This window comes from Microcebus murinus, chromosome 21 (genome assembly GCF_040939455.1).
Source record: "Microcebus murinus isolate Inina chromosome 21, M.murinus_Inina_mat1.0, whole genome shotgun sequence".
Lineage (NCBI taxonomy): Eukaryota > Metazoa > Chordata > Mammalia > Primates > Cheirogaleidae > Microcebus > Microcebus murinus.
The window spans coordinates 5,731,912-5,756,269 of NC_134124.1; the positions used below are offsets into that span (position 1 = coordinate 5,731,912).

The 24,358-nt window shown below is 41.6% G+C and overlaps 1 protein-coding gene across 1 annotated transcript in view; it reads right to left on the reverse strand.

Annotated features, from left to right (window-relative positions):
- The window catches only part of SPOCK1 (SPARC (osteonectin), cwcv and kazal like domains proteoglycan 1), a 474,241-nt gene that overhangs the window by 247,685 nt on the left and 202,198 nt on the right, over positions 1-24,358 (reverse strand). The window contains exon 3 of the mRNA XM_012761191.2: positions 16,659-16,704. Coding sequence (XP_012616645.1) covers positions 16,659-16,704 — 46 coding nt within the window. The remainder of the gene's footprint in view (positions 1-16,658; positions 16,705-24,358) is intronic.

Below are 24,358 nucleotides of genomic sequence, written 5' to 3' on the forward strand. Positions count from 1 at the left end.
CTCCTTAAAAGTAATTAGTGTCTTGTCCCCATGTGCAGAGCCCATGGAAACTGAATCTTTCCAACGGGTCCTCAGGAGGCCACATGGAATGACGTTGACATTTAGTAATCAGCTATATTATGCTGCAGAGAAAGCACCAAAGTGGCCTCAAGGGCACAACACAAAAGATGTCTTGTCTTGGTCTTTTAAAAGCTTTGCTGTACGACCAATACACAATTTAACTTCCGCTGTTTCCACTGGGCACTAAAATGACCATCCCTAGAGCTGATCTGTGCCAGCTGTCCCCCAGCCAGTACTGGGCACCCCACACTGACAGTCCTGTTGGGGCTGAGGTGGCCACAGGGAGTCACAGCTCCTGGTGAGGGTGTCCGGCTGCCTCCCCGGCACAGGGCAGCTTGGCCTCAGCACCACTGACATGGAGGTGGGTCACTGCTGTGGGTGCTGTACCTGCCGTGGAGGACGTTCAGCAGCGTCCCTGCCCCTGCTCTCTACATGCCAACAGCAAATCGCAATTGTGAGAAGCAAGAATGTTCACAGACATTGCCATTTTTCCCCTGGGGGACAAAATCTCCCCAGTCACACAAAGGGTGTCATGAACAGAACACAGGCTTCAGAGCCAGATAGGCCAGGGTTCAAATTCCTCTTGGCCACCACACCAACTAGGTAACCTTGGGCAAGGACTTCTTCTTCTTTTACTTTGTATTTAAAAGGTAAGAGAGGCTCAAAGTAAAATGTTTAAAATGACCACACACAAAATATCACAAACCAAAAATGCCCCTCCCAGCCCATTCCTCAGAGATGACTGGTTACAGTTTGGTGTTGACTCAGACATTTTCTATATGCAAATATAATACAAACATTCATTAGATGTATACATATATAAGCACTGTGTTTTACTTACGTAGAATCATACTAGATACATTGTTTTGCTTTTTTATGCTTATCACATCATGGACACTTTTCCAGATGACCACATATGAATTTTCTAAACTCTTTTAAAAGCTGCTGAGTATTCTACTCTCAAGACTTGAACCTGGTTTCCCAACTGCATTAATAAAATGGGAGTAACCATGCTGGCTTTAGAGTTGTCACCAGTACAAGCTAAGACTGTATACATATGCACACACACATTTTTAAGAGGAGTAGAAAGCAATGGTATGCAGCAGGCACCCAATAAATGGTTACTATTATTTATTCAACAACTATTAACTCAGCACTGACTTCATGTCCAGTCGTACGCTGGTCCTGGAAATACAGCACTACACAACACAGATGTAAGCCCGCCTCCAGGGAGATCACAAACTAGCCAAGGAAACAAGCAGTAAACCATTCTTTAAAATTATTAAATTACAACTGTGTGACAATGCAAAGCGTCTACTATTAGGAAAGGGTGACCTAGTCTATTCCAGGGTCAATCAGAGAAGGCTTCCTTGGTAAGTGACATGCAAACTGAGACCACAAGAATGGGTTGGACAGACTAAATGAGAGGGGTCAGGAATATACTAGGTGGGGAGAAAAGAATGTGTGAAGACCCTTGTAGGGCAAGCAATGAGCTAATTATTATATTATGGTAAACTCTTAAAGGAATCGAGTTCCTTACAGCCATGAAATGAGAGAACTGCCATTCACTTTCTTAATTATAATCCTCCTATAATTATACTATTTGGAAAGTTATACCATCATACTGTCTGAAAAGTTATACCCCCAGGATAATTTTCCATTTTGGTATATTTGGAGATTCAACTCATGTTGGGAAGCCTGGCTCTAAGAAAAATGGATTGCGTACAGAGCAAAGAAGAAAAATGTGGTGACAGAGTTACAAACACACAACAGCCTCTGAGAATATTCCACAGAAAAGTCTCTGCTGTACAATTAAGCAACAGCCAGCTGGTATTACCAGTCCTGATGGATCCCCTGTAATCCTTTGGCCTGAATGTCCCTGGAGACAGAAACAGTCTGTCCCCTTTCTCTTGCAGGGAGAGACACCAGCTCAGTTGACCAGATGTAAACACTAGACACATACAAATACATAATAATCCCTCTTTATCTGAGAATTGTAGGGTCTTGTCTTTGGTGTGTGAGATAGTATGATGTTCTAAATAATTAAGGAGTCATTATTTGATATGCTAACAAAAGCACATTTAATACCCCAACTCTGCACTTCAGATTTCTCAAACAGCAGGAGTTAAGTCAGAAAACAGGAATTTCTCAGAGCATGCCCTTTGGGACTACAGCACATCCATGGATGTGGCTCTACCCTTCCAAGCTGACAACAGCATACTGGTAGGGACTGGGGGCTCTTCTTGGGGGCAGAGACCAGTCTAATCCACCCCTCCAGGCCCTCGACAGTTGCTTTGTGAAGACAAGGGCTTCTCACATCCTCCTCTACTCACTCCCCACTACTCAAGCATCTGTACGTACAGCAACAGCACTTCCTCCTCGAGAGAGGACACCAACCCCCCCCATGTGAGTCTCACACTGAGAAATCACAGTGTATTTGGAAACTATGCCTGTACCTGCAGCTCCAGCAAGACACAGCACAGCACAAGGGTCAGCCGTCGTTCTCGCCAAAGACAACAGAATCCAGTCAGAGCAACAGGTTAGTTCCAAATTCATCAAACTGAAGCTCTAAACCAGGCATCCTAAAACTACGGCCCGCGGGCCACATGCGGGTGTTTTTGCCCAATTTTTTTTTTTTACTTCAAAATAAGGTATGTGCAGCAAACTAGGAATTTGTTCATAGTTTTTTTTAAACTATAGTCCAGCCCTCCAATGGTCTGAAGGATAGTGAACTGGCCCGCCATTTAAAAAGTTTGAGGACCCCTGCTCTAAACTGACCAGACAGACTACTTTTCTTTACTAGGAACATCCAGTAATTCTGGCATTTTACTTCCCAAGTCCCTTGTGCAATGAATGAGGATTTGATTGTAAAAGACTGACCTCATTTACTTATTAGGTATTCTTGCAAAGGTGCATAGACACAACTTTGGTAAACTGAATCCACCTCAGATGTACCACTTAGGCATATTAGCTCAGGAAATCCTGTGGGCAATCATTTTATAAAATAAATTATCACCTCCCAATGGACTTGCCTTATCAGACAACTGCATAAACTCAAGGTCAGAAGTAATCTCAACTGTATCCCTGTCCCTGTACAATGTTCAATGCCCTCTACAGCAAATCAGCCATGTGGCCTCTCACTCTTACATGTGCCCGTACCAGGGATGATGACTCAGTCTCCCCTAGGCAGCCTACCCATCCTCACACAGCCTGTCCTGTGGAAACGCCATACATGAACTGAGCCAAAATCTACCCTTTTGCAAATCCCACCCACTGGTTCCAGGACTAACCTCAGGAACAAAACAGAACGCTCAGTTCCCTCTCCACAAGCAACCTACAAATATCCAAGAGTGGCTATTACGTCCATAGGAGTTCAAAAGTCTATGCACTGTGCTGGCTTGCTCACAGCTCTCACTGTTTTATCACCCTACCCCTGCTTCTAAAACTATACATAAAACACTTGAAGACATTTCTGGATGAAGAAATCTGTGCCTTGCTATCACAGCAGAATGATGAGTGTTCACTCCTAATCTGACAGTATAATTTTATCATCACAAACTGGGAATTTCTCCTCCTGCCTAATCACTGATAGAAAGAACGACTGAGGACCAACCTCGCTAAAAGCAAAAATCATAATTATTAGCAGATGCCTGCCAACATTTATATGGCTTAAATCCAAAAATTATATTTTCCCCAAGGGTATATTTTTCTTTTACAAATAATTTATCTTAGCAGGGTCACCAAAAAAACATGTGGCTTGAAATTAAGCATTCTGTGAGTTTCTGTTGGGATTTTTGTGACTGCTTTATAACACCTGTTTGAAAACATTCCCAAACGGAAGTCCTGTATCTATGTGCTGTGATGATGTGCCCAAATTCTTCTCACTGTCAAAAAAATCTGTAGACTGCACCTCCCCTCTACCCCTCCCAAAGGTAACCATCATGCCAACAGCTACTGGTGGCTGAGAATTTTTTAACAAAATTTAATAGGAATCTGATAATGTCTCCACATAAGATGTAAATGTATTGAGCGTCTGCACACATGTGAGAAAACAGGGGTGTACATCTACATGTCTGTGTGCAAGGGAAGCATTTCCCATCCACATAAAGCCTGAATTATACAGTCAAGCTCCAAGTAATACCACTGTAACCACCTGGGTTTGGTGGCCCATGGGGAAGAATGCTAAAGTTCTTAATCACCCACTTACCTGTGGGTCTGAAATGACCTCAGTCTCAGCATGGAGGAAGGTGACAATGCAGGCAGGCACCAAAGTTCTAGTGTGGATTCTTAATGTCTGACCAAGGAGACTGGCTCTGCCTGCCACTTGGCTGGAGAGAGAAGATCCATATGCTTCCATTAATTGGCAGCACAGATCATCTGAACTCCTCGTTCCTGCCAGGAAAAGCCCAGAACTCTCTGTTCCCAATGCTAATCAGTTACCAGAAACAAAACAATCAACGTATTCCCTGATGGAGACACAGGCCAACCATTTTTCCTGATGTTGTCAATTCTATCCATGTATCAAGCCAGGCTTTTAGAAGACTGCATACTCTATATTATTGAGTTCATTTACAGAAGTGTATTTTGGCACTAAGCATCATCATATACTGACAGATCTTGGACGAGGCAATCATAAAAACTTACTGTGGTATTCAGACACTGGCTAGAATGTCATCCACCCTGACAAACCCCCTTCCGAGAACTCATAAGGGGACAGCATCTCTGGTCTCAGTACGAGGACATCCGTGTTTCTCCCGAATAGCTACTTTGTTTTCACATCACCAGGACACAGTGCTCTGTGATTCCTTCCTTGCTTTGATGGTTAGGAAGCTCTGGACTCAGGTCCTCTAGAAGTGCACAGAAGTTACCTTTGCTATAGCTTTATTTAATTTACTTATATTTTTTTCTTATACTCAAATATTGTCATCTGTTCATTTTATCACCTGATACTTATATATGCCTATAAGTTATCATTTGGTGAATGAGGCAGAGAAAAGAAATAATACCAAAAAAATGAAGATATGTCAAGATATCATGCATTTGGTTACAAATATGAGGGCAACTGAGTGACATTTCGAGTAAATTCCTGCAGGGGAAGTGAGCATCCACAGACCTGCAGTGAATGCAGGAGGACAACTCAAGCACATTGATTGCCAGGTGAAGTTAAGGAAAGAAGGATGGGCTGGGGCAGAGTGCAGGGCAGGGGCCCAAGGGTGGTGCAAACCCTGGGTAAATTCAGGCCTAGAATGCCACAGTTGCTATAACGGGCTCAGAGGGGCTGTGTTGCCTTGGTAATGACTGCAACAAACATCTCCCACCTTCTCTATCCCTTCCACCATTATTTTTGGAGCCAAAGAAGAACAGGAGCAGTGCAGGGCCAATCTCTGCAAAACAGCCGCTCCTGGCCAAGCAGACAATGCCCACAGCCCATAGCCCAGCGCACGCCTTCCTGGGAGCAAAGAAACTCAGCATTTCCCATCATCACTTGAGAAATCAAATGGGCTCCACTTTTGCTCTCAGGGACGTGGTACGTTCCTAAGTCCCAACAGCACTATATTCTGTGTGACTTTCTTGAGTTTCAGACTATGCGTGTGTGTATGTATGAGATCATGGGTGAGCATCCCTCCTTTCAAGATTAAAACAATCCATCTCCAAGTGATGCGGGAGGCCACATGGAAACAAGATTAACAGGCCAGCCCTCTGCCTAGGGCTCTCATGCCTATCACAAGTGGCTTTAGGCCTTTTCTTGGTCTGTTTTGTGCTGCTACAATACAATGCCACAGACTGGGTAATTTATAATGAACACAAATGTACCACGAAGTCCAATATTGAGTGGTCACATCTGTTGAAAGGCTTCTTACTGCATCATAACACAGCATAAGGCATCACATGGTGAGAAAGAGCAAGAGATCAAACTTGCAGCTTCCAGCCCTTTCATAGTGCATTGCTACATAAATGCCTCCCATTAGGCCCCACCTCCCACACCGTTGCATGGGGGACTAAGATTCCAACACATGCCTTTGAGGGAACACATTCAAATCACAGCAAGCCTCTGGTGGTCTCTGAGCACAGTCCTGACAAAGATGACTTCGACTCAGGCAGTCTGCCCCGGCTCTGCCGTGCACCGTCTCCGCCCCTAGGACTCCCCAGTTGCTCCAGGTAGAGGGTCCCCAAGGACTCATCAGCCTCCAGAGCACATGCACCACAGGCAAAGGACAGGATCTCACAGAGGCCCTCAGCCTCCTTCTAGGATAGAAGCCATAGACACGTTTACCCTCTCACTGTGTTTTTAAATAATTGATTTGCCAGCACAGAAGAATCAGGAGGCTTCACACACAGAAAAACATCTTCAATACCAGCTACTCTTGAAAAGCCAGAAGTCCTGGAAATGCTGGGCCCCAGGCCCATCATGACCTGCATCAGCTAACGCTGGGTCCCAGCTGCTCTCTGGAGGTAGAAAGGGTTAGTGTCCCCACCCCTCCCCATGCTCATGCACCAGGCCCATCTCGCTATCTGACACCCTGCTTCTAGGGGTATGGCAAGGTGCCCATCAGAACGTGTCTTAGACACAAATGGGTAAAGAGTGAAGCAGCCTCTACAATAATGACTACATTTTCTTCCTATCTCTTAACAAACATATTTTTAAAAGCAGCATCCTATCTGCAATGAACTGAATGTTGTGTTCCCCTAAAATTCACATGTTGAAATCCTACCCTCCAATGTGACAGTATTGGGGGGGGGCCTTTGGGAGACAATTAGGTCATGAGGGTAAACCTTCGTGAGTGGCATTAGCACCTTTATCAAAGGAACTTCAGAGAACTCGCTGGCTGTCTTTCCTCCACGTGAGGATACAAGGAGAATACAGCCATCCGCAACCCGGAAGAGGACCCACACCAGCACCCAACCATGTTGGCACCCTGATCTCAAATTCTGCCTCCAGAACTATGAGAAATTTCTGCAGTTTATAAACCACTCAAGTCTATGGTATTTTGTTATAGCAGCCTGAATGGACTAAAACATTATCAGACTTCACTTCTGCAATGATCAGCTATCAAAAAGCATTTCTCCCCAGCAGATGCTCCCTCCTCCATTCCCCCTCCAAATACCCACCCATCTTCAGAAAGGCACCCAGATCAATTCTTCTAGGATCCTTTTTCCAACCTGCACTAAGGAAGGGCTGACCAGCCCCTGACCTGAGCCCCCACTCTTCAAGGTTCTATAAGGGGCCCTAAAAATCTGGGTGATTTTTCTTCACATGTGTCTCTCAGCTCCTCAGACCACAAGCCCCCTCAGGCGGCACTGACACATTCCCCTTCACAGTCTTGCCTGTGACCAACACAGCACCAACTGGGGACCTGTGAGTACTTGATTCAATGATTAACTGAGCAATGAGCTCCCACTCTGATGGGAAAGGCAGACACATCAGAAAAACACTAAGATCCTTCCAAATATGAGAGTCCCAAACTCATCATTCCTCCATCTTCTGACTAAGCTTTCTTGCCTTTATCATGTTCATTATAAGATTGGATCAGGAGTTTTACAGACCCTTTGTGCAACAGGTGTAACAAATTTCTATTATGACAGGTGTCATAATTTCTATTTTACAGATAAGGAAACTGGGGCTCAGAGAAGTTCAGTGCTTGTCTAGGTATACACAGCTGTTAGAGGGAAGAGCTGGGAATTTAATCCAATCTCTAACACTGCAAAGCCCAGGGCCTTTACAATATATCACGTTGCCTCTCATCACACATGGCTATTGGGGAAGACTTAACATTTAACAGGTCTCCAGCAATGAAGTGCTCTGTGATACAACTGAAGACCTTAACAAAACAAAACTCTCCATCTCAGGCATGCGAGGTATGAGGGATACAAGTGACTCCCAGCAGTTTTTATCCAAGCAGCCATCTCCCTATTGTGAAAATGCTCTAATCCACTCTACATTCTCAAAAGAAGAAAATTTAAACAGCATTATTGATCAATTTTAGAATTCAGCTGACATTTTTTCCCTATTGAGAATCTTCCTAAACCAAGGCTGGTTCATTAGGACTCAACAAATACAATATAATTAATTCAGGGACTGTTGTTCTACCAGGTGGATTAGCAGGAAGATTTTTTTCCCTTTTTATAAAACTAAAATCACATCTTATGAGTTTTGAGAAGGGTAATAAACATGTCTTTAAAATGGATTTGTCATGCTGAAAGAACCTCTTAACATGGTAATAGAAAGGTGTGGTGCCCCATAATTGCATTGTGAGTTTGACTACCCTTCATGATTCTCCATTACTCCCTCCCAAGGGTGGGGCATAGCCCAGAGTGGCTTTTGTTCCTTGGTTCTATGGATGCGAGGTCCTGGGAGCTCTTTGAGAAGTTAGGCTAAGCCAGAACATACACTCATGGAGCAACTCAGGCACTGAGTGAGCAAACAGACCTACACAGTCATCATACCTGACTAAGTGGAAAGAAATGGAAGCTTGCTAAGAACACTCCACACTCTCGATCCTTGGCCCTTTGAAAACATCATCTCACTCAGTCTTCACAAATGCCCTACAAGACAGACATCATTAGCCCCACTCTACAGATGAGAAAACAAAGGCCAGATATTACTCAAACATATGCAGCAAGGTAACAGGAGAGTCAAGATTTGAACTTGAGCCTTTTCGACTCCTGCCTTTTCCTCCACAGCTTACAGCACCCCCAGGATGCTGTGAGAAGAGACTCCTACTTTGATCCATTTTTGCTTTTTATTCTGAGCCTCCCTACCCATCCCTCATGGCTAAAAGGCTCATTTAATTCCATTAGTTTTGATGAACTTATAGTATATTCATACCTCATTGGCTCAACTGCAACCTTTGAAATAAGAGCACCATACTTCTAATTTTTCATTTTTTTCCTGTGCAAGAAAACATATACAGAAAACTATGCATCCTGAACTTAAGTATTATAGATAGCAATGATCTCACAAGCCATCTAGTCCTCTTCCTTTATTTCAGAGATAGGCCAAGTGAAGTCCAGAAAGGCCATGTGATTTGCCCAAAGCTGCACATTTTAACACGTCCTACCTCAGCCCTCCTCCTGGGATACCACCCTCCCCAGGCGAAATGACCATTTCTTAGAAATGCTAAGAAAACACAGCCCCAATAGCAAAACAAATGGCAGCAACATAAACGTCCATCAATGGGGGAATAATCAGATCAACTGTGGTATATTAATACAATAGAATACCGCAATATAAAGGAATTAGCTAGACCTATTATACAATATCAAAACAAAACCTCAAAAACAATGTTGAGTACAATAAACAGGTTAGAGAACGAAACATCAATTTCTATCGCAAAACATAATATGTTTGTAAATATGCCTATATAAAACTGTAAGAACATGAAATGAAAAACAATTTAATGACATAGTCACCTTTAGAGAAAAGAAAATGGGAAAGAGGACCAAGAAGGGGCACCTAAGGGATTTCAATCTTATATCTGATGTTTTATTTCTTCAAAATAAGCAAACAGGCAAAGGCAACCAAAGATGAAAGAGAAAACATTTAATTTGACCTAAAGTCAAAGCCGATGGGCTGAGTTAAAAGAGGAGCACACCAATATTTGAATTAACAGCTTTCTGTTTCTTCCCTGGCAGAATTGACTTGGAACATTTAAAAATCAATACTCCAAAAATTTTAAAAAATTAACTCTTTTATTGTCATAATCAAGAAACAGAAGAAATAACATCAGTGCAGAGAGGCTAATTTGGCCAGAGTGGGGTGTGCACGTCTGGGATGGAGAGCAGGTTAGTGTAAGATGAGATGAGCGGTTACTGCAGGGGAAAGCCTATTTCTAACTATCTGGAAAAGGTGCAGGTGAGAGGGAGAAACCAACCAGACCAAACATGAGAGAGCTAGGAGAAATTAAGATGCTTCCCACAAAGCAGACCAGCTGCCTCTGAAAATCAGCAGCTCCCGGGATCAGATAAGGTGAACGGATCCTTGTAAAAACTGAAAATTTTTCAAGGCCCTATAAATGCAAATCAGAGGCTCTTTTTGGGGTAAGGTTAAACTCTGCATCAAGAAGAAAAGCTATTGGGACTTAAGATTTCTATTAAGCCTATCATGTAAAATTTCAGATTAATCTAGAGAAAAAAAATCCCCTTCTATAGAACAATTTTAGAAATAAGTGATCTTGACTCCCTGGGCACCCTTTAAAACTTCAACAAAACACAAATGCTACGATAATCCACTCGGCTCCCATTCCAGAAACACAGCTGGAACGCGGGAAGAACTCCCTCCTTTTGAGTTTTAGAATTTTCGCCTCAAAACGGTTCAGGGCTTTGGTCAGGATTTGAGCTTGTCAGGATCTGGGTACAATAGATTGGAAGGCAAAGGCCAAGGTTTTTCTTCTTTTCCTCTATTCAAGTGAACAGCATGAGGGAAAGGGGGCCCTGACTTTCTGAGCCTCATTTTCATCTGGAGATCAATTTCTACACGTTTGTATTCTGCTCTGAAGATCACCAGCATCGTCTGAGGTTTAGCAACAGCCAGGCTGCTCTGGAAGAATGATTAAGAAATAAGAAAAAGCATTATCCTTAAAACCAATGACTACACACTTTATCCAAAACATTCATTTATTCCACTTTAAAGGAACACGCTTGTCTCAAAAAAAAAAAAAAAAAAAAAAAAAAGTTCTGTGCTAAATCTCTTCAGCCATTTCTCCTAAAACAGCTTATTTCATCAAGTGGAACTTCATACCCAAATAAATCAGTGGGTTCTTTCCTGAATAGACCATGGCTACAGAACTTAAATTAGTTTGTGGTCCATTACTTTGAGACATCTTCATGTAATCAGAATTTTATCCTAAAGTAATGTGGTGGTTACATACACAAATTACCTTCCCAAGCCCCCAACACAACAAAAAAACCTTTTATTCAGCAGAAGTACTGTGAATAAGCTGAAATTTTCTTTTTCCAAAAAGGACTATAATCAGCAAGCTTTAAAACAACTTGTCAGAATTCACTTTGCTTCTTGTTCATCCCCTGATCGGTGACTCTCCAATGCAATACATTTTGTTTCACAACAGTATTGTGGCTCAATAAACTCTATCTTTCTGTCCCCTCTGGACCCTTTGGATAACCTTCCTCATCAAGTCACCTCCTGACAACACCTGTATTCTTGCACTGAAGGTAACGTGTTATCAGTAAAGGCTGGCTATGTACCATCATGGAGCCTGATCTACACACCAAAGGCACTTACTGCATAAGGCCAAGTTGTAGCAAAAAATAAGTTACCTCAACTAAAATTGAGCTATGCCACTTCTATAAATACTCAACATCTTATGGATTACCAGTTACGTAAATCAACCCTCCTCACCTCCCACCCACACCAGCTCTTGCTCCTGCCTCTATCACCCCAGTGCTTACAAATACTCCATACCTGGGTAAGATGTTGGATGGATGTCTCTTAGGATTGATAACTGGGAACATCCCACAAAAGAGGTCTTCCTTAGTGCTGCCCCTAGCATCCAGTACAATGTGTTTACACACAGAGAATTTATAACTGTTTACAGAATGAAGGAAGGAATGAACACATCAAGAACCTGTACCTCTTCAGCTCTAATTATAAGGGGTGCACCATGACAATAACCCCACCTTGTGTAAGACAGGCCAGTGCCGATTTAGCCCTGAGAGCTTCAGAGCATCACAACTCTGAAGGCCGCCAGAAAGGAACAAAGGCAGAAAGAAATATTAATAAAACCCGAGCGAGAAGGGAAGGGAGCCATAAGGAGAGGCAGCTAAATAGGAAAAGGAGGGAATGAACAGGATGAATTACTTGCTAAAACACTTGTCAAGCACTTACTATATGCCACGTATATCATTTCACCTTCCCAGTGCTGCCATTGAAAATACTTATTATTGCCATTTCCAGTGTGAAGTCTTAGAATCAGAGAAATTAAGCTATTTGCCCAGAATCACACAGCTAGTAACAGGCAGAGGCAAGGTCTGAACTTGGAATCTGACTCCAAACCCCAAGAACCCAGACCACACTTACCGAGTTGTATCCCACCGAATTAACTACCCTCCTCTAATAAAACAAAACAAAACAAAACAAACAAAAAAAAAACCATGAAAACGTGGTCAACGGCAAATTTGGAAAATGGTAGGTTAAATGGACTTCTTTACTGAAAGACTTCTCGGAGCGTTTACACTGCTAATCGGCACTGTTCATCTCCAAGAGGTGACTGGAGTACATGTGCGTCCCACATGTATTTGACCAAGGGACTGTTTTCTTAGGGAAGCATCTTGCCAGATGAGACTCCACACTGAGAAGCACTAACCTCATATGTGCTCCCAAGTTTGTAGGGGCCAAGTGAGGAAGATGCTGACAGAGCAAAGTGGCAGAAACAACCGAAAACTCTGGAATAGCTCAGGGGCTCTAGAGCCTCAGCCAAACTCCTGCAGAGAGGTCCATCTAAGGGCCTCCATTTCTCCCGCCCATGCAACACAGGAAACCCCTGTGCATTTGCCCATGGCTCTCTCAAACTGTGCAGCCTGCCCAACTCTCTCTGCGGGATGTCTTTCTTTGTGGACTTCACAAGGGAAATTTCTCACTTCAGTTAATAATCATTGCCCTCAATTCTGAACTACTGTCCGTCGCTTCTGTGAGGAGATTTGGCATTAAATCATTACAAGAAAATAGAACATACTACTTTACTCTAATCTCAGAAAGAATTCTTGGAAAAGCCTGAAATTGATGGCTATTATGCTCCACTGATGGAAGCATTAATGATTCGCTTAAAGATAAGTCAAAGACATTCTGAGTCTCATCATTGGAGAGCACCAGATGAGACACTTTTCTTCTCACTGCCTTGCAGTCAATTGCACGATGGTAAGTGCTCGCTCCATGAAGCCCTGTTGCTCAAAGTTCAGTAAATATCTCAGCAGAGAAAGCAATTACAGATAAGTAACTATTTTTTAATGCTTTGAGTCTCCTAACTATTTGCTACACCAACACCTAAAACAATCAAAAGCTCTATGGGCATTTCAGAATTCAACCTGTAGAGATGAATGCATAAGTCTGTGACAGCCTGAACCCAAGGCTCCAAGGCAATGAAAGATGCCATGGAGAAGTTGCCTAAGAGTCATTCCTATAGGAATGACATCATTTAGCAAATGTGTCTTGGGTTCCTAATCATAGCTCTTGAGTCATCAAACTAAATCTTCGGAGGTATTGCTGTCATCATGTCACTACTCCCCTACTCAAAGACTTTCTATGGCTCCCCATCACCAAGCAAACAAAGTTCATACTTGGTACATTGGTAAGAAATGTCTCTCTCAACCTGCTTCAAACTCACCTTTCTGATTATACTATATCAGAATCGCCCACATTGGGCCTTCCTTCCCATCCTCTCCCTCTACATCCTGAGCCCACTCCATACCTACCTCCATCACGAAGCCCCTTCCATCCCTCTTCTAGCCCATCTCTGTCATGTGAAGCACAAAAACTGCTTTTCAACAAGTTCTGTTTCTACAAACTGAAAGCCCCCCCCCCCAATCACAAACCACCTTAGCTGTGTTTGATTCTTTTTTCAGCTTAGGAGGGGAAATGACTTCTCTCTTTGGCTGACAACTTCCACTGGAGTTCAGTAATTCTCCTATTTTCTAGAAGATGAAATGCTCTACATCGCCCATGCCTGTGGTTTATATTTCACCAAGTGGTGTCAGCACTGATATAGTAACCTCCCATTTTTATTGAGCGGCACACAATGTAATTGATGACATCTGCTGGGGCTGAGATTTTAAGTAAAGGCTATTCTCAGCTCTGCCTGCTCTCCCTGTGGCTCTATATATAAATAGCCAACAGCAGCTACACCTGAGGTACAAAGTGGGACCACTCAGCTAAGGTCCTCAATTATATTCCATAAAGTCATAAGGTTTTCTGGGAGGATTTATCTGAACCAACCCAGTTTTCAAGCCTGCAGAGACAGAAAAGAGGGAACAGGGCAGGCCTCTGCTGGATATAGTTGCCATACATTCCCAGAACAGAAAAATCCTCCTTTCAACTTTTAACCCAAGCAGGTTTAAATACCACATTCTTTTTGGTGCTCAAAGTTTCTGTGTTATTCCCCACACCAAGGCAAGTTACATTTTATCCCCAAGTGGCAAATGATGCCTATCTTCATGCATTCACTTCTCTAATGTGCATTAGTAAAAGTTAAAATGTCTTCCCTTGGAAAAGTGTATTTGTTTGCAAGCCTCGGGGAAGAGTAAAGATCACAGTTACTTAGGCAACATTTGATCCTTACAGCACAAGAACCTATGTCTAGTTCTTGGCCAAAAAGAATCAGTTCACTGCAATTGTCCCAAGAGTTACCTTTGCAAGCAAAAGCCTGATACGGATGTTTGCAGGAGGACTTGTTTATCAGCACAATTTGTTGCTTTGTATCTGAGTGTTACTCATAAATAAAGTTTCATCCTTTTAAAAGAAAGTTTTAAAAATTTGGCTCACTTTTGATAGAAAATTTCTGAACTAAATTATGAATGCTTTCATATGCTTTCAGGTGAATCTGTGTAATTATTCAATCATTGGTAGAACTGCAAAGGATTAAGGCTCTGAGAGGCTGCTAAGATGTGTATATTCCAGGCAGAGCTTCCAAAGGAAAGTTTTCGTGGACCCCCTGCCCTCTACACACACACACACACACACAGTCCCCCACATATAGAGTCACAGGCTTCCCTGGACACACCTGTATCACAGCCATTAACAGATCCTTCTGCAAACGTTGACTAATTACCCTCCCTACTCACAGCTCCGAGCTATTTTAGGGTGGGCACCACAGCTTTTTTGCTCTATCCCTAGTACCTGGCTTGGTGCTTGTGCACACAGTGGATATAGCTTAATGAACATTTGAGAATGCATGCATGACTGAACAAAATGTTGCACTACTTTGAGACATGAGTTAAATGTATACATGGAAATTTTAATACCAATTTTGCTTATAAGAAAACCAGATTCCAAAGGCAGTGACCCATTAATGTGACAAAGCAGAGGGCAGAAAGTGGCACCCCTTCCACCCCATTACATATCTACGTCTGCCTTGGTTTCTTTGTATCAAGTTGACCATGAAGGAGAAAACCATCCGGTGGTGAGACATGGCCACTTGCTGCCTTCCAGCTGCTCACATGGGCCGGCAGGTGCATGCTACTGGGGCGGGGTCTGCAGAGGGTGGGGGCGTGCTGGAATGCTGGTGGCCCACATGCTGCCACCTATTTCCGGCCATGCTGCTTGCATGATCCTGATTGGGTAATTTTTAAATCCCACTGTTTTTGATTGGATATTAAAGCTTGTTGTTGACTAGATGTCAAAGCTTGATGTTGATTGGATGTTAAAGCTTGTAGTTGATTGGACGCTTTTTGAGCCCTACCAAGGGTATAAAAGCAGGAAGAGAAGAAGGAAGGGGGGTGGTCAGAAGATCAGAAGACACGAAGAGAGCTGTGACACTTGCTGGGTTGAGCCTGCCGGAAGAATAAACACTGTTTTCCTACTTTTCGTGTGCCGCTCAGTTCTTTCCCTGGTCAAGAGCTGTAACACTAGCTGTATACCTTGCTGCAACAACCATAATGATCACATCCAATACTTAAGCTGCTTCTCAGAAGTGTGAACCTTCTGAGATGTGGTAAAGTCAGTGGTACCCAACCACCTTTTTGGCACCAGGGACTGGTTTCAGGGAAGACAGTTTTTCCACGGACCAGGGTGGGTAGGAGTTTCCACACACGAGGGTGTGACAGAGCTCTGCAGTCTGGTCCCTAACAGGCCACAGACAAGGGGTTGGGGACTGCAATGGTCGGTACTATTGTTCCACCGAGTTTTAGCATTAATTGCATGTACATACTTGAAGTAAAATCTACCATCATTTTCAGCATCAGGGTCTACGCCAACAGCAGCCACACATAGAACAAAGGGGAAAAGGATGTGATTCACAGCAGGTATTCATTGTGTCATAAATAATTCACAGGAGGACACTGCTAGTGATTTACAACAGCTATCATGAGACAGTTCCTATGCGCTTGCAGGAGGGGGTGGGAAAAGCCCTCTGAGGACCAGGCTTGAACCCAACGTGGTCAGTGAGTGGACTCTGAAACAAGATTCTATTTAGAAACCATGAAGAAGTTATTTAACAAATGAAATATCAGTGGCCTTGAAAGTCTCCCAGAATTAACTACTTTTTAGAAAGAAAGTTTCATTTGTATAGCTCCTGTGAATTGAGGATGTCTCCAGGCACAGTCTGTTCCAAGAATGAAACCATGGGATTTGGCTCCACAATTCACCAGGTTAACCTAATAACTATTTTACTGTTTTCCTTAACAAAACCAATCAGTGATAATACTGGTCAATTCAGTTTTTAAAAATTGTTTAAATCTGCCCTACACATAACCTCAGACAAATAACCAACTTGATAAAATAATTTCTTTAACCCCATTCAATTCAGTCCCCAAAGTCAATAAAATCAGACAGCTAGATGGCCTTTGTGAGAACATTAACTCAGCATGCAGGAAGGGAAAAATGAGACAGCATTTCCCAGGGACTACACAGCAAGAAATATCACATCCATTACCTTGGTCAAAGGGCTTGTTGGGGTTCCAGTTTCTGAAGTAATCATCCTATATAAGGAAAAAACAGAAAACAAAGGTCAGATTTTAGGAAGCTTCTCACATAACTGCATAAAAACTTGCCTTCCTTCCCACCTCCCAAAACACAAAGGAAAACACTAACAGCTTAAAAATGTTTCCCAAAACAGGCATTAACATGCAATATAAAAATATCAATTTGCTTTTCAAATTCCTGTCTTTCAAACTGTACATATTAAACACCGGGAATAATAAAAAACATTTCAGCCAAATATGGAAACAGCATTGCTCTTCTTGGTTTGACATATAAGCCCAGACACCTTCTGAGTGCAAGGTGTATTTGCTATCAATTATACTGTAGGTGATGCCTTGCTGCCCTCACTTATGATTAAGTCTCTGTGTTTGTAACAGCTGATAATTCAACTGTCAACATTTCTTTTACATGGAAACATGTATCTTGTGGTGCACAGTTCCAGCTTTTCAGCACTCACAAAAATCTAAAAACAGAGGGCCATTCAAATGTAAGAATTAACCATGGGCATACATTTAGCTTAACACCATTTTCTCCAGCTATGGAAAGATGAAAAAAAAAAGACTGGCCAATCTGGTGTCTTCATAACCATGTCTTTCCTGCACACAGGCTGCATCAGTTTATGCTCTGAGGCTAGACACTTCATCACTCTGATTGCGAGGGTCTCGGTCACTCAATTCTTCATAGTTCCATTAACCTCTTCCTCACTCCTAATAAGCCTTTTTTTCCAAAGAACTAATTTTTATTCTATTTGTTCTCCCCCTGCAATCCTGGACCCTTTTTTCCTCTGGATCGCCCACTCTGTCAGCAAAACGCAACACTTTGCAAGTTGCAGAAGTGTCACCCATGCACATCATACCCACACCAGCTTTATTTAGGGAATTTGCCCCTTTTTAGTTAATACCCAATTTATTCTCTGCATGTGTTTTTGGCAGGTACTCTTCATGCTGCAGACAGTTTCAGAAAGCTGTCCAAAATGAGACCTCAATTTCTCTTCTGGAAAAGTTAATTTACATCAAAGTGCACAATTAGTTTAAATTATTGTCCATGCTGTCTCCTGATGCAGTTTATCTCTGACACAATCTCCTGTGAATTTTCTCAGCCTCTGTGTCATTCAATTACCTGGCTTTATTAGATCCTGGTTGAGTTCACCTAAGCCCTTAAATAGATTTTAGGAAGCTGGATTTATAGTAAAATCAGAACATATTGTTTCTTGGCCAGTGATTCCATTTTCCAAAGCATGAATAAACATGAACAGGTTCCTCTGGATCCTCAAGATTCGGCATTAATTGTTAACTCCAAGGAATTGGCCCACTTTGCTCCGACTTTAATTTTATGGGATAATTGGCCTTCTCACCCATCTGGTTAAGAAGCCTTTGAGATCTACACCATGCAATATCACTGAGAGAGTTTAAAACAATCTCTATGCAATCTCTCTCTCCATTCATTATTTTAAATACAATCCCAATCTTTTGGAATCGTGCTGTCTGAAACTCAGCAGCCAGTATTACATGATTTTAGGTTAAGGGCTAGAAAGTAGATAGGAAATTTAGCACTCAATGTCTTGGTTTGATGACCAATACTCTTAGCCTTAGACAACGATGTTACCAACAGATTCTGATATTCTCAAGAGCAACAGAAGAGATAACCCAAGATGAACTCATTCTCACCAATGGAGAAAAAAAGTAACAAACCATTCATCTTTCCAATTGTAATTCATCAATGCCTTCTCCACATACAGAGGATGGCATCATATCTAATGGCAGTGTGGAATCTTGTGAAATATTTTCTACTTGAACATGCTGTTCTAATACATGGAAGACCTTAGAAGCTTAGGACACATGTACCAAATGGAAGGGCTGGAGTCAAAGACAAGTTCCTTTAATTCCACATGTCACATTCTCTTTGATGTCAAGGAAAGGTTTAAGTCCCAAGAACTGAATATTCCTTAATGATTTCAATATACTTTATAACTTGGATGGAATTTGAAGCATGCTTCTGGACCTTGTCACTTTTTCCAAGTTAACTATAATTGCCATTTTTACATATTTCTTGGGGAAAATCATAGTTTTAAATATAAGGCCTCCAAAAGTAGATATCTGCATTAGAAAGAATATTTAAAACCCATTGCAAATGTAATAATACTGCCTAATTGCTGACAGAATGTGCAAGTACACTTTGAGTGAAAACTCATTATGCAAAATGAGTCCTTCAAACAACCCTTGCCCAGCAAGGCCAAGCAAAGAAAGATTATTATACTCTGCATCTGACTGCTTTTGCCCTGCTTTAGCAAAGTGGCCTGCCAAAGCAAAAACCAATGAGCCAGCACTGATAAAATCTTGGGCATCACTTCTTCGTCTATATCTAAGAAAACCTCATATCAGGGTAACATCATGAATACATGTAAAGTATTCTGGGCACCATAGCCCACTTGGGGATGGTCAGTGAACACAGGGGAGAGGGTTTCTTAGCAGCCACTGCTAGGTTGAGGTCAGAGTACAACATGCTGGTGCACATGTGATCACTCTTCTACACTGTGCTAGCTAGGTCCCAGGTGAATCCTCCCCACGTGGTAAGTCCAAGCAGGCCGGGGCTGCATCAGTTAAGTCAGTCTGTGTCTGGGGGAATTTCTGGTGAAGCAGTGTCCAAACCCATGTGGAGAAGAGCCAAAACTAAAATAATATCTCTTCTACAGCTTCGCCTCCTGAAAATGTGTTTATCCCTAGTTCCCCTTAACAATTGTGATGCTCCAAGGACATAAGGACAACCGTCTGTGGTCCTGAACACAATACCAGGGCTGGTGATTTCTCCAGGGCCTTGTTTTCTACCAAAATAAAACCATGTAGTGTATATTTTACATTGTCTTAAAACAGACCCATGAATCACTGTGCTGTCCATAGTTCTATCACTTCCCACCCTGGGAAGTAGTGTGGCCACCCCCATACCACCTCACTGCTGTGCGGACCCAGAGTCCAGTCCACATACTGACAAGGTATACAAAGCATCGTGCCTCAATAGCCCTAACCCTCTGACCTTCCTCCTGGCTAAATAAAGTTGTAGTCTGTTAAGATTCTAACTGTGGAAAAAGAAACACTGGATAAGGTCAAACTTGTTAGGCAAGGCATATCTGTCTGAGCTGGCCTCTTGAGTGGTAATTTTATCATCTAATTATGAAGCTTTTCAAAGAGACTTGCAAGAACTTTAGTAGTTAATATTTAAAATATAAACCTAAATAGAAAGCTGCGTATCTAAATATAGTCATTTATTAAGTTCAATAGCTCCCATTAATGCATTATACAGGTTGAAGAATCAAGGCTGGCAGTGTTACTACACATGTATGTTTTATGGGCTACGCTGCAGAATAAAACTATGTCAGGCCTCTACTGGGCAGGGCAGAGAACAGCCTTGCTCTAAATTCTAACCAGCCCGTATGAGGAAAGGTGGATTCCATTCCACTGTAGCATTTTGTAAATGAAAATTGTCCTACTCTTTTTTAGAGAATATTAAAATCTGGAAGGACCTACAAATTTGAACACATGATCAAACTTGAGTATACTGACTTATGTCTAAAATCATCAAGTATCCCAGGGCAGCAGGAAATATAAAAAGTTAGCATAAAGATCATAGTAAAAAATTGATAAATCATCACAGGTATAGGATGGGGAAGAAGAGGGTGATGCCGGTCACAGGAGGAATCAGAAACTAGTACTAACTATGGCTGCAGTTGTTTTTCTGTCCTCTGCAGCTAATCAACATAGACAAAACCATATTTCTCCACTTATTAATTCAAGATCTCACTAACACAGTACTGGATCCTGTGAAATTACTGGCACCCTGTGGCTGGTACAAAGTAATTTAACTCTGGGTTGTCAACTACTTTAAAGATAGTCTGTTCTGATAAGCATTCATGGAAAAGGAAATCTGTTTTTATATATACACATATATCACATATTAAATATAAAAAATATTGGTAAACATTAGTAATATACATGATATTATATTATATATATGCCAAGAACATTACACCCTAATGCATCTTCCAATGAAATCTTTAAATCCTCCTAACATGAAATGAAGCCAAAATATTCTTGCTGTAATTTGAGTGATTAAATCTCTTCATCATGGTTGATCATAACCAGCTGGTTCCAGCCCACTTTGAATAAGATCCTGAATTTTCTTTCACTGTGCCACAAGCCCCAAAATAGCTGATCCAATTTAGCTTAAATATTCCCCAGGGATTTCCCTTGTAAGAGGTGCCTTTTTTGGCTCTAAGGAATGTTAAAGCCAATCCTAACAAAAAAAATGGGTGGCAGGATCCAATGGAAACCACCACGAAAACTGATTTGGAAACCCAACTGCTTTGGCATCCCATTACAAAGATGATGATGTCATTTATTATAGGCCATGGCTTCAGATGCTAGAGGATCAAAGACATTTAGTTCACATGAAACAGATCATTTCTCCCTCATACATATTTTAGCTAAGCTGTTTGAACCTTGCAGTTTCATTTGAAGATTACCTGAGATAATACAAATTACCAACCTAGAAAATAAATGGGAACCTCATTTGTCTTGACCAGGAGTGAGCAACAGAGACATGAACAGAAGGGGACAAGGCGAGAGGAGGGCAGGCAGTGACCGTGGGGTGCCTGTGGGCCCGCTGCAGAGAAAGAGAAGGGAGAAGCACTTCTCTGCAAGGTCAAGACGAATAAGGCCAGGTTTGTAGACCCCAGATGGAGGCACACCCCACATTACCAAACCCAAAACCTTTAGAAAGAGGTCAATAAAAGGACCACAGCCAAGCAGCTCTCAAGGGGATTCAGTGCAAACCAGTTCAGCTCATTTTCACACTACTTGACTGGGGAGATTAGGAAAAAGTGCTGGTTAGTCACTGAGAGGTGTGTCCCTTAACATGGTAACAGAAGTCACCAGAAAAGTGAGATTTCCAATGTTAGGTAAGTGCATCAGCTATATAATGTGATACCTGCCTGTAATTTTAATTTGTGTGCAATGAAAATCATTGCTAATCAAGCTATTTTTAGGTACAAAACACTCCATTTATTGATAAAGGAGCTGGGTTTGCATATAATTACCACATCTCAGAGCTGTTTCCATTGACATCTCTGGACAAACAATGTGCTGTCTGTCTCCTGTCAACCAGGCCTACTCCTCCCCATCCTTGATAAGGAGCTGCAGTGAGAATTCTTCTGAATGGGGAAGCCCAGCTTGGGCAGTGACTTGAGACCTCCCAGCCTTCCACCCACAGACAGGACTTAGGAGAACTCTGTACACCAGGGACTGGGAGCTATGTGCATTAATGCATTTACATGTGCCCATATCACCCACACAAACCTGGGCCTAGCCTACTTCTGAGCAGCGATGGGTCTTACTCACTTGAATATTCCCCTAAGATGTCACTCAAAAGCACACAATACATCATTGCTAAATGACATCAAATGTAAGTAAGCCATTCCACCTTTATTAAAATCTCTGTATCCCTGTGAAATTCCCATAACTGTTACTGGTGTACAGGTGGGTGTATGTACAGGTGGGTGTATGTTTATACACACGCTCTAAATCATTTTCACCCTGAATAGACCAAATCTTTGATAAATTGGTCTGACATTTGGTTTAAAGTCCTTCAGGTCTAAAACAAAATGATTCAGAAAATAACAATGTCAGTTGCTCTGCTCTTTCAATAAATAACCCACCAGTAAAACACAGATAATAACTGACAATCATACTTGTACTGTAACTAATGAGAAAAGATAAAGCAGCAAATGGACTGTTTATATGTATTTGATAAATTGCATCCCTTGGATATACCAATGAAAAATAAATGTGAGCGGTACTGGTTCACTGAACTAAAACAAATATTTACCGCTGAGATTTAAGATTTAGAGTGAAATTTACATCTTATTTGGCAACTATTTTGATGCTATGTCTACACACAGTTGAAAAGTCAAAAACCTACCTCAACTTCCTGAGTACGAAAGCATTATAAATGAGAAAAAATAAAAGAATCACATCAAACAATAGGAAGGAATGTACACATTTTTGATTAATTGCATCAAAATTTCAAATTATCATCACATTAGAAAGGTTAGCCAGGTGTTTTCTCTTAAGTCACCTACCATTATTTCTTTGAAAAGGTTCCAACATTCACTAAGTTCACAGGAAAGGGCATGAGGTTAAGAGTTAGGAAAACGGAAGAGGGGAGAATCTGAGTGTGCTCTAGTGATCTCTGTCATTACTGCAGAACAGCTAGCAAAACCATTATTACATCCAAACACTCAGCCATGATATTACCACCTACGAGAATTTCAAATGAATAATTGCCCGTGACGTCGGTCCAAAGGGCAAAATTCAATAAAAATCCCAAGATGACATCAGAGACCAAGAGTAATAGACCTTCTACATTTCTGCAAAGAAATTCTTTTGCCTTGTAGTTCCAAAATAGCTTGAGGGGACCTCAAACCTGAGAAAGACATGGATTTATGTTCGTAGGAAATATGTAAAACAAATAGTTTTGTCATTGGCCTCCCAGCTGATTAAAAAATTATAACCAACACAAAGAGGCTCCCCCTTCTTGGGAACTTTTCTGTCCCTGACAGTACATCCAAACCAGGGTGGAGGGAAGCAACACACTAATTTTTTGTTTTTTTTGCCCAAGGATAAAAACCGAGTCTGAGGTTCCTTTCCAAAATTATGCTCTGCATTTGGGTTTTTCTCCTGGGGATATGAATGGGTTTATGATATTCTATTTGTACTCTGGCCAAGACAAGGGGTATCTCCCCTGACTCAAAGCTCCCCATACCCTTGACCTTATTAGCAAAATTATCAAATTATCTGAGCTACCCAAGAGCAGCCTTCTCAATATCTAGGAAGGAGAGAAGAGGTCAGCACCATAAAGTCAAAGGCAGGGAAGATACTATAATAGCAGGGTAGGCTCTGAAGCAGATGTGGGGTTAAATTCTGGCTCTAGAACTCACGGGCTCTGTGGCCTTGCATAACCCACTCAGCTTCTCAGAGCCAGTTTCCTTACCCATAAAGCAAGATCACTTTCACCTACCTTGAAGGATTGTCACAGTGATTCAAGATAATGACGCAAAGTGCCTGTTATATTATCTGGCACAGAATATGAATAAATAAAATACACACTTTCATGTACTTTTCCAAAGGTTTATGGGTAGTAGGATATCCCAGGAACATGGTGTGAAATATGAAGCTTTGTGGAAATGTTTAAAATGCCAATAATGTGATTCTTGAACATTTGAGTCTTACCAATCAGACCCGAGTGAAGGGAGACCAATTGCAACTGGAAAAAATAATTATGAAATATTTTAAATGCATGTAATTTTATTAGTCTCATATATGGGGAAAAAATTTCAATGAAACTTGAAAACTTGAGTTGCAGGCATGTTTTGTTTAAAGGACAGACTCCCACTATCTAAGACTCAATGACTCTCATTTATTAAATAGACTCCATCTATGAAAAAAGATAATACTTGTACCATCAGGCTATTTTATACACTGAATGTGGTGTTTTAAACCATTGTAAGGTATAAATATATCATATAAAAGTAAACAAATTAATTAAAGTTTCAATTATAGATTAACTATATCCTGATAAGGGGACTGAACCTGCTCTGAACAG